Here is an 11,320-nt window from a genome sequence, read left to right on the forward strand (position 1 = left end):
AGTGTTGGCTAGGCACAACAACATGCTAGAACAAGGAGGAGATAATCGAGAGAGAGACTTGGCTGGTGTTGTTCAGTCATTTTGGAGAAGGATAGGGATTCTAAAGCCTTGGAGGAAACAGACCTGAGACTGTGTCCTAGGGAGCAGCTGAGCTCATACTAATAGAGTTTTTTTCAGTTTGTGTGTCTGTGGTACCGCTTTCTTTCACCACACACAGTCTATTTCTCAGCTAGAGTGAACCTATTACTTCTTTAACTCACTTTCACTTATCATTCCACTTTGAGAAGAGTTCTCTACCACTGGGTTGGATAGCATGGTCTTGGAGAACACTTGGTCTGACAGGAAAAGCCACTATGCTTAGTACACTAATCCTGTAAAACACATCATGACAGCCACTCCCTATGAACACATAAAAATACTGAAAAAACTTGAAAATAGCTGATAGGAGGGGCTGATAAGTATGTTATTCCCCTGCAGCTCCAGCTGAAACAATCAGGCTCTCCTCCGTCTCTGTTGAAACAGGCCATCAGGCTCGCCTCCGTCTCTGTTGAAACAGGTCATCAGGCTAGGATCTTCTCCGTCTCTGTTGAAACAGGTCATCAGGCTAGGATCTTCTCCGTCTCTGTTGAAACAGGTCATCAGGCTCTCCTCCGTCTCTGTTGAAACAGGTCATCAAGGCTAGGCTCCCTCCGTCTCTGTTGAAACAGGTCATCAGGCTAGGCTCTCTTCCGTCTCTGTGAAACAGGTCATCAGGCTAGGCTCTCCTCCGTCTCTGTTGAAACAGGTCATCAGGCGAGGCTCTCCTCCGTCTCTGTTGAAACAGGTCATAGGCTAGGTTCTCCTCCGTCTCTGTTGAAACAGGCCATCAGGCGAGGCTCTCCTCCGTCTCTGTTGAAACAGGTCATCAGGCGAGGCTCTCCCCGTCTCTGTTGAAACAGGTCATCAGGCAGGCTCTCCTCCGTCTCTGTTGAAACAGGTCATCAGGCGAGGCTCTCCTCCGTCTCTGTTGAAAACAGGTCACAGGCAGGTTCTCCTCCGTCTCTGTTGAAACAGGCCATCAGGCGAGGCTCTCCTCCGTCTCTGTTGAAACAGGTCATCAGGCGAGGCTCTCCGCCGTCTCTGTTGAAACAGGTCATCAGGCGAGGGTCTCCTCCTTCTCTGTTGAAACAGGTCATCAGGCTAGGCTCTCCTCCGTCTCTGTGTGTGAAGAAGATGGATGACGCAGGGACTCTTTCAGAGGATGACGGCCTGCCCTGCAGCCCACCAGAGTACTCCACCCTGCACACTGTCCTGGCTGGGGTGTCCCACAGGGTACGCATCATTATGCAGTCAGGACTGGCATAGTATTCATGGGGTCTGTGGGGTCAACTTCATGTTAGCAATCATTGCACCAGATTAGCTATGTAGCTAATTCCTGTCTTCAGTCCCTATTATAATTGTGTGGTATGTACTACGTGACTGCAGTCACACAATCCCTGGCACATACAATAGATATACAATACATACCACACATTCATGCTTCATGAAAGCTACCAAGAGGATGACTCCATGCAGTCATGCTTACTTATACAGCACAGGAGGCTGGTGAGGGGAGGATGGCTCATAATAATGCCTGGAATGAGGTGAATGGTATTAAAACATATGGAAACCATGTGTTTGATACCATTCCAGGAATTCCGTTCCAGCCATTACAATGAGCCCGTCCTCCCCAATTAAGGTAAGGTGCCCCCAGCCACATGTGGTCTACAGATCTATTACTGCCAATCACCCTTTTTCTAACTGCGTTGTCTCTCATCCCATCTGTCTCTAATTCCAGTCTTCCAAACCGGTGCAGAGGAACAGCTCCCTGAGTCTGGAAGGGACCGACAGTGATGAAGACCAGGTAATAACCAGTTATCCATGTCTCTAGTTTACTACTTTGTTATGCGCTTCCTGTTCAGTGGACACGGTGAACAATCCTCCTGATCATTTGATCACCATGACCAATCAGAAGATGAGTGGGTTATTTTGTCATTTGATTTTAAGAATAATAAATTAATGTCCTCCAGACGAATTACATGAGTTGATGTCTCAGAGCACATCTTTCTTTTGATAAAGTATGAAAGCTGTGTGTCTTTTGATGAGGTATGAAAGCTTTCATGTCAGATGCGGTGTTGAGCAATAGGAGTGAATCAGGATGGAGACATTGTTGAGCTTCATACATCCACAATATGTAGACCAGGGATGGGCAACTGATGGTCCGGGGTGCAATTTCGAAGTTTGGTTGTGCATCACCAGTCACTCAATTAGCCCATGTCAGCAAAAAAATGTCAGATTGGTACGTTAGTCTAGCGGCCAGCTATCTAAAGTTGTAGTAAGCATGGTCAAATTACCGACCGGGCAGGGGCCCATTGATCATCAGTTATCATATTAAAACGGCAAATCTTTGCCTCCACACTATGGCAAAATGTGTAGAATTGCACAGCTTCTATTATTTTTCTATCAATGATGGTAGACCATTTTTCTCTTCAGCTGTCTTTTCCACATAGCCATGAGTTTAACAGGAGGTCAGAAGGGAGTGGAAAACCTCCAGAGAGTACCCGACTCCATTCAGCATTTTAAAATCAAATTTTGTTTGTCACATGCTTTGTAAACAACCGGTGTAGACTAACAATAAAATGCTAACAGATCCTTCCCAACAATGCAGAGAGAAATAATATAAAAATAATAACACAAGGAATAAATCCACAATGAGTAACGATTGGCTATATACACATGGTACCAGTACCAATGGATGTACAGGGATATCAGGTAGTTGAGATAGCTATGGACATATAGGTAGGGATAAAGTCTTAACTGCTGCCTTGTGGGATGTCAGAAAGATCGGGGATAGTCCCATAGGCACATAAAACTGGACTACTATCTTACTATGTGTGATTTTCAGAAGCTGCTGACTGTTCATCCTCAATGACACACACAAACACACACACACACACACACAGATGCAGTAGTTTGTGCCTGAACCTCCAAATAGTTGTCATGTGCTTGTGTTTTTCCTTGTTTGAGATGTTTCAGCTTGACCCAGAGCTGTAACAAGCTAGAAGATGGTTTTTCAAGCCATAAGAGGGAGCGTGCTGTTGGTTTGACCTCCTCTGTGTGCAGTGAGCACCACTGAGAAGCCCAGCACAAATCTTTAGTTGAAGATGTTGACCTGACAGGAATAATGCTGCATGTCATTCTACTGCTCTGTTTCTGCAGGATGTATTGTTTAACTAGGAGAGAGGAAGGTGGGGGGGTGATTTTGTGTCTCCTGTGTGGTCTGAATTCATTCCAATGGTTTTATCTTGCATTCAGAATGTCTGCTACAAATGGGGACATAACACAACTCTCACAGGAGGCCCTGCCAAGTTGAGCTCTGGTTATAGTCTGGCTATAGAACAAACACAACATGAATTTACTATATATCTAATGATCTAATCCACTCTGCTGGTTACAATAACAAACACAACATGAATTTACTATATATTCTAATCGATCCATAACCCACTCTGCTGGATACAATACCCAACAACAATGCATTTAATTTACTGATATCTAATGATCTAACCCACTCTGCTGGTTACAATAACAAACACAATACATTTAATTTACTATATATCTAATGATCTAACTCACTCTGCTGGTTACAATAACAAACACGATACATTAATGTACTATATATCTAATGATCTAACCCACTCTGCTGGTTACAATAACAAACACAATACATTTAATTTACTATATATCTAATGATCTAACCCACTCTGCTGGTTACAATAACAAACACAATACATTTAATTTACATATATATCTAATGATCTAACCCACTCTGCTGGAACACATACCCAACACAATGCATTTAATTTACTATATATCTAATGATCTAACCCACTCTGCTGGTTACAATACCCAACACAATGCATTAATTACTATATATCTAATGATCTAACCCACTCTGCTGGTTACAATAACAAACACGATACATGAATGTACTATAATCTAATGATCTAACCCACTCTGGCGTTACAATAACAAACACAACATCAATTTACTATATATCTAATGATCTAACCCACTCTGCTGGATACAATACCCAACACAATGCATTTAATTTACTGTATATCTAATGATCTAACCCACTCTGCTGGTTACAATAACAAACACAATACATTTAATTTACTATAATCTAATGATCTAACCCACTCTGCTGGTTACAATAACAAACACGATACATTAATGTACTATATATCTAATGATCTAACCCACTCTGCTGGTTACAATAACAAACACAATACATTTAATTTACTATATATCTAATGATCTAACCCACTCTGCTGGTACAATAACAAACACAATACATTTAATTTACATATATATCTAATGATCTAACCCACTCTCTGGATACAATACCCAACACAATGCATTTAATTTACTATATATCTAATGATCTAACCCACTCTGCTGGATACAATAACAAACACAATACATTTAATTACTATATATCTATGATCTAACCCACTCTGCTGGATACAATAACAAAACACAATACATTTAATTTACTATATATCTAATGATCTAACCCACTCTGCTGGTTACAATAACAACACGATACATTTAATTTACTATGTATCTAATGATCTAACCCACTCTTGCTGGTACACAGGGCAAATACACTGTTATGCCCATAATGGGAGCAATCCTGTTTGGTAATATGTTCATGTTTGTGTTAATCTGTATAGTATATACCAGATAGCTATTTATCCTAAGCATCCATTTTTAGTATGAAAGCAAGATCAGAGGTGGCCCATTGGCGGTCTTCTTTTGAGCTCACTATTCCTCACTTTCGGATTGACAGGTTGTCATATCAGATCACTTAAAGTAAGTCAGGGTGTCACTGAAGGGTCATTCACCCTTCCTGTCTCCCGTCCATCTCTTTACCTTTTAGGGGAATTGCTGTCAGAAACAGTAGATTAGACCTACATTCCAGTGGTCTGAGAGCAGAGGCCTGTATTTGTCAGCTAATGTATGGGGAGCCATGCAGAAAAATGCCAGGATGTAGGTCTCGCTGGGACTTCAGTGGCTGGGTATTTTTAGCTGCCGAGTGGTCTTGATAATGGCGTCCCTGACATTGTTTATCCAGCTGTTTAGAAAGTCAGTCCTCCCTCTGTTTGACATGTTTTCCAGCTGTTTAGACAGTCAGTTCTCCCTCTGTTTGACATTTTCTCAGCTGTTTAGACAGTCAGTCCTCCCCTGTTTGACATTGTTTCTCCAGCTGTTTAGAAAGTCAGTCACCCTCGTTTGACATTGTTCTCCCGCTGTTTAGAAAGTCAGTCCTCCCTCTGTTTGACATTGTTTCTCCAGCTGTTTAGAAAGTCAGTCCTCCCTCTGTTTGACATTGTTTCTCCAGCTGTTTAGACAGTCAGTCACCCTCTTGTTTGACATTGTTTCTCCAGCTGTTTAGAAGTCAGTCTCCGTGTTGACATTGTTCCAGCTGTTAGACAGTCATCCCCCTCTGTTTGACATTGTTTCTCCAGCTGTTAGACAGTCAGTCCTCCTCTGTTTGACATTGTTTCTCCAGCTGTTTAGACAGTCAGTCCTCCCTCTGTTTGACATTGTTTCTCCAGCTGTTTAGTCAGTCAATCTCCCTCTGTTTGACATTGTTTCTCCAGCTGTTTAGACAGTCAGTCCTCCCTCTGTTTGACATTGTTTCTCCAGCTTTTTAGACAGTCAGTCCTCCCTCTGTTTGACATTGTTTCTCCAGCTGTTTAGAAGTCAGTCCTCCCTCTGTTTGACATTGTTTCTCCAGCTGTTTAGTGAGTCAGTCCTCCCTCTGTTTGACATTGTTTCTCCAGCTGTTAGAAGTCAGTCTCCTCTGTTTGACATTGTTTCTCCAGCTGTTTAGACAGTCAGTCCTCCCTCTGTTGACATTGTTTCTCCAGCTGTTTAGACAGTCAGTCCTCCTCTGTTTGACATTGTTTCTCCAGCTGTTTAGACAGTCAGTCCCCCTCTGTTTGACATTGTTTCCAGCTGTTTAGTAGTCAGTTCTCCCTCTGTTTGACATTTTCTCCAGCTGTTTAGACAGTCATCCTCCCTCTGTTTGACATTGTTTCTCCAGCTGTTTAGACAGTCAGTCCTCCCTCTGTTTGACATTGTTTCTCCAGCTGTTTTAGACAGTCAGTCCTCCCTCTGTTTGACATTGTTTCTCCAGCTGTTTAGACAGTCAGTCCTCCCTCTGTTTGACATTGTTTTCTCCAGCTGTTAGAGTCAGTCCTCCCTCTGTTTGACATTGTTTCTCCAGCTGTTAGACAGTCAGTCCTCCCTCTGTTGACTGATTGTTCTCCAGCTGTTTAGCTGAGTCGTCCTCCCTCTGTTTGACATTGTTTCTCCAGCTGTTTAGACAGTCAGTCCTCCCTCTGTTTGTCTGAATGTTTTTCCTTCGTCTTGAGTAGGAGACTGAGCCATGTCTCAGGATAGGGTTCATCTGTATCAGGAGAACCACAATACAGCATTCTTGAATCTGTTTAGCTGGTATCTGGCATCAGCAGAAAGTTGTGATGTGTGTAGACAGAGATGTCTGAAGACATTGAGGTTGTAATAATTGTATTTACTGTATCATGTATCATGTGTAGATGTCCTGTGAGACGGGCTCCAGATCGGTCAGTCCCCTGGTCTTCCTGCCTGTAGACTTCAGCCAGCCTGCAAGTCCCATGGGCTGCCTGGACAACACTGCCGCTCGCCACCGCCTGGCTGTCCGACACAAGGCCTGTGCCAAGACGAGGAAACCCACCACTGTAAGATATACCCATCCCCTTCCAACACAACCATTCGCTCCACTTCCCTAGCCAACACACCCCCACCACCCCCTGTTTCATGCCGAGCCTAACTCTGATCACTAGAGCAGAACCCCTCAAAAAATCTATCCAATGAGCCAAGAGAGTCCAGCCCATGTAGCCCAAACACAACGCACCAGCCTGCCATCAGTGTGCGTGGCTCATGGGTCTACGAGATCTGTGTAAAACATGTCCATATGACTGAAGCTGGAAAGCTTAATGATCTTTAAATGAACTGTATTGTTGTTAAGATGAAATTACTCTTCTCTGTTCAGAGGGTTGATGGCAGGGCTGAGGGAGAATCAATCCAGGAGGAAAGACAGAATTGTATCATTCCAGAATCTGTGGAGGAGGATGATGAGGAAGGTAATATAAATTATCCTTATCACAGTAACATTACACAGATATACAAAAGCGTAAATATTAGTAAAATATCAGAAAGATGATAATTCTTACCCAATACAATGACTGATGACAGGATAATGATATAGGAACTTAGTTGGGCTCTGCTCTGACGTAGTTATGTATGCTCCAGATGTGAAACGTGAGCAGGCTGGTGTTGCGGAGGAGGAGGAGCAGACAGATGGGGTCGTGGTGTCCCAGCAGGCCGAGCGGTCAGCCCCAGATGAAGAGGATAAGCAGAGTGTCCAACAGGAAGTGTCTCATGCTCAGGATGCCCCCTCCCTCTCCATACAGAATGACTCTGACTCTGAGGAATGTCTTTCAGGCCAGGCTGAGGTTCCAGCTCCCCGGCTCCAGACCGCCCCACTGCTTGGCTCCCTGAAGTCTCTAGAGCCCCCTGCTGGAGATGACTTCCTCCTGGCCCCTCCTGGGTGTGAGGTGGCTGTGGAGGGAGGCTCTCTACTCCAGGAGGTGTTGAGCTCCCTCAAGGGTCCACTGACATCTGTCCTGGGGCTGGAGACAGAGGCTGTGCTCCTGGAGGTGGAGGTGAATATGGAGGGGTCAGAGGCTGAGAGCGGGGTGGATGAGCTGGCATTGAACCCACAGGAAGAAGTGTGTCTCCCCAGTGATGGACCGGACTGCTCAGCAGAGCCCCGAGAGGAGGTGGAGGGTGAGCCTTATGAATCTGAGGAGGAGTTAGTGGTGGAACATTTCCATCCAAAGGAGGAAGAGGAAGATGCAGAGGAAATCAACCCTGAGTACTTAACCAAAGAAGATCAGGACATGCCTTCAGTGGAAAAGGAGGAAGAGGAGAGGGAGGAGGGGGCAGAGGTAGAGGAGAAGGAAACAGAGGAGGTTGTGGAAGATGAGAGGAGGGAAGAGGAGGACAAAATGGAGCCAGTCTCAGATGTGCCAGTGCAGACAGCCTTATTGGAGCCAGGGGAGGAAAATGATGTAACGCCAACCTCTGTGGAGAATGATTTCCAGCAGGTTCCAGACAGAGACCCTGAGAGAGCTTGTGAGAGCCCTGAGTGCACCACTGAACTGTCTGACCAAACAGTCACAGACCAAGCCTGTCCCCCCCAGCTGCCAAACAGCAGTACACCTCCTCCAGAGTCCCTGGACAAGCCTGAGGCCCCTGCACACACCACACAGGACCAGGAAGAGCCTAGTGTAACAACTGACCAGCCCTGTATAACCAGTCCCAGTGCAGCCGCCGGCCCAGAGCAGAGCCCCCAGGAGCACTGCAGGGGACCAACTGCCACCGAGGATCCTGGGAAACCATCTGGTGGTTCTGAACATAATAGACCCAGGTACACCATTGCCCCTGCCTGGCAAAGGTTGGCTACCAAAGAGCTAACCTCCCCTTCTCCATCTCCCTCGGTCACTGTGCCTGGGGCTGTGGAAGCAAAAAGAGACCCCCCAAGTGGAGTGGAGCCACTTAGCCCTGATGTCCTTGCTAGTCCCATCCCAACACAGAGCACCACAGCACCCATCATGTCACCTGAAGACACTCCCCCTGCAGCCCAGGAGGAAGAGACCCCTGAGAATCTGTTTGGTGTCAGGCTGAGGAAGACCTCTGTGGGTATGCTTCGCTTAGGCTCAGAGAGTGAAACTCCCCCTGCATCCCCAGCACACTCACTTCCCATAGAGCCACAGAGGGGCTCGTTCACTGAACCACAGCCAAACAGCAAACCTGCCCTGCCTAGAAAGCCCTCAGAGCTGGATGGTATGGTCAAGCCAAAGAGAATACCAGGTACTAAAACCATCTTAGTCACCATCACACCAGTCAGTGTTTACAGACATGTGTGCTAGTTGGCATATCCTTCACTTGCAAGGTCATCTTTGTTTATATCTATTTTACAATGTTGAACTTAAGACTTCAGATGACAAAACATTTAGCCTGTATATGTTATAGGAATATGGACTCCTGCTGTGGACTAACAATTCATACTGAAACAGCTCCATGAGTGCTGTTGAGAGCCGACTTATTGAGAGCTATCTAAACATAGACTCATTAACACCAAGGAGAGATTCCTCCATATGACTATTTAGAGCAACAAATTAGCTGGAATTCTATTGCTTTTCTACATTTTGCCTTTCATTCATTCGCACCTCTATCTTCCACTTCCACTCATTATGCCAAATGAAGTTACCAGGCTGCTCCTATATATTCCACACCAGTTGAAGACATTTCTCCTGTGTTCTTTCGTTTCAGATCTGTCTGGGGGTCGAGAGCCTAGTGGGGGACCTGGTGGGGGATCTCAATCGCCAAGCTGGATCTCAGTGGCCAGACAAAAGCAGAGGATCTTAAAAGAGAACTCATTGGAGGAAACCACGGATAACAAAGTCCCTGCAGAGATGGTGGGGATGGTGCATATTGTTTCATGTGTTCTTTTGTTTACCGAGAAGCCTACTGTTTGAGAGAGGAAAACAGTTGATGCGTCAATCAATCCATCCATTAATTTATTCATCCAGTCCTCACACTTGAGCAAAATACGTATTTTTGATCTTGTGCACACTGGGCAGCTCTTTATCATTTATTTTGACGCAATGACTAGATGTTTTATGACTGGCTATAAAGTTGTATAGGTTCAATTTACTTTGTTATATTGGAATGAATAAGCACATAATTCAATCTCTTCACAAAACCTATATTTCCAGGAGGAGCTTAACAGAAAAAAAAACATTCGTACATTGACAAGGCCTGTCAACAAAGACCAAGCCAAGCCTCCAGGATCTCCTGTTAAAGGTTAGACTCATCAGTATCCCACTCTACCACACATGCATCGCTTTCTAATTTAAGTGTTTTCATTGTTCTCACAAGTGTGATTGATCTACTGCTGCCCCCTTGTGGACCACACCTGCAAATAGAATGTTCCCATTTATAATGACTACTACTAATCTTCAAGTACATGCCTGAAATAAGACAACAACAAAAATATTATAGGCAATTTTGATAAAAATGTACTTTGTGGTGGGACTACTTTTTTGGGGACAATGCTAAAAGTGATTGTATCTTTAAAGATGTTCTCTGCTCGTTGTCCATAGTGTTGTGTTCCCTGGAGATCTCCAAGCCTGTCGTGGTTGAGAAGGAAGGGAAGAGAGCCCTGGCTCACCCAGCCCCTACAGCCCTGGCTCAGGACGAGCCCCCGTGGTTGGCCCTTGCTAAGAAGAAGGCCAAAGCCTGGAGCGAGATGCCCCAGATAGTGCAGTGAAGATGGGCCAGACCATCCGTCCGCTGATGGATCAGAATGCATTTGCACACCCAGAGTATAACTTTTGTTTTCTACTTCTTCTGCTGTTCTAATACCTTCAAGCTTCTGATTGGTCAGACACTGAAACCCTCAAATCACACGCTGCAGTGAAAGGAGTGAGTTGGGAATTGGGCCAAATGAGTAAAGGTTTTCAATTATTGATTGATACGGCATACAATTGGATTCAGTTGACATGATATGTCTTTAAGTAAGACAGACCAATGACTAAATTAGTTATTTGTTTTAATTTCTTAACTGACAATGTCAGTCTGTATGAGGTGAGGTTCAGGTGTGTCAAAACCTTAAACCTAGCCTTGATCTTTGATTTGGGGATGGATAAGCATGGATGGAAAGAAAGAGATGAAGGTTTCTTCTTTTTATTTATTAAATCTCTCATGTTTGATGTATTTTATTTTTTGTATTACCTTTAAACGTGTGTACATGACTTGTACATAAAATGTGCGGTAATGAACAAAGGCTGTTTCTCTTTGTCATCTGAACTCAAGAACAGTAAAATACAAGGAAGTTACATCTGACAGTTGCTCCTCTTTGTACCTACTGACAATCGAGCTGACAAATATAGTGCATCACAGATAGATCTTCTTTTTTTTACTGTTTAACTGATGCCCCACTTCACATTTTAACCCCCCCCCCCTCCTCCCCCAAAATAGAAAAAACGATTTATTTTCAACTATTCTTTTTGACGAATCGAAAGATTCACTTCGCTTTTGTGTGGTAGTTCGGATTCGGTTAAATCGTGTTGGATCAAATCATGGGTAGTGATTCCTAAATTAAATGATATTTTTTTTAGGT

At 44.2% G+C, this 11,320-nt stretch overlaps 1 protein-coding gene across 6 annotated transcripts in view; it reads left to right on the forward strand.

The window, feature by feature from the left end:
* The window catches only part of LOC112070436 (CRACD-like protein), a 28,221-nt gene extending 17,185 nt beyond the window's left edge, over positions 1-11,036 (forward strand). For all 6 annotated transcript variants that reach the window (XM_024137860.2, XM_024137861.2, XM_024137862.2 and 3 more), the window contains 8 exons: positions 1,171-1,311; positions 1,817-1,882; positions 6,648-6,809; positions 7,124-7,214; positions 7,384-9,006; positions 9,469-9,614; positions 9,915-10,002; positions 10,302-11,036. In XM_024137860.2, coding sequence (XP_023993628.1) covers positions 1,171-1,311; positions 1,817-1,882; positions 6,648-6,809; positions 7,124-7,214; positions 7,384-9,006; positions 9,469-9,614; positions 9,915-10,002; positions 10,302-10,468 — 2,484 coding nt within the window. In that variant the 3' untranslated portion in view covers positions 10,469-11,036. The remainder of the gene's footprint in view (positions 1-1,170; positions 1,312-1,816; positions 1,883-6,647; positions 6,810-7,123; positions 7,215-7,383; positions 9,007-9,468; positions 9,615-9,914; positions 10,003-10,301) is intronic.
* Positions 11,037-11,320: the final 284 nt, after the last annotated feature.

The sequence above is a fragment of the Salvelinus sp. IW2-2015 genome, unplaced genomic scaffold (genome assembly GCF_002910315.2).
Source record: "Salvelinus sp. IW2-2015 unplaced genomic scaffold, ASM291031v2 Un_scaffold1324, whole genome shotgun sequence".
NCBI lineage: Eukaryota > Metazoa > Chordata > Actinopteri > Salmoniformes > Salmonidae > Salvelinus > Salvelinus sp. IW2-2015.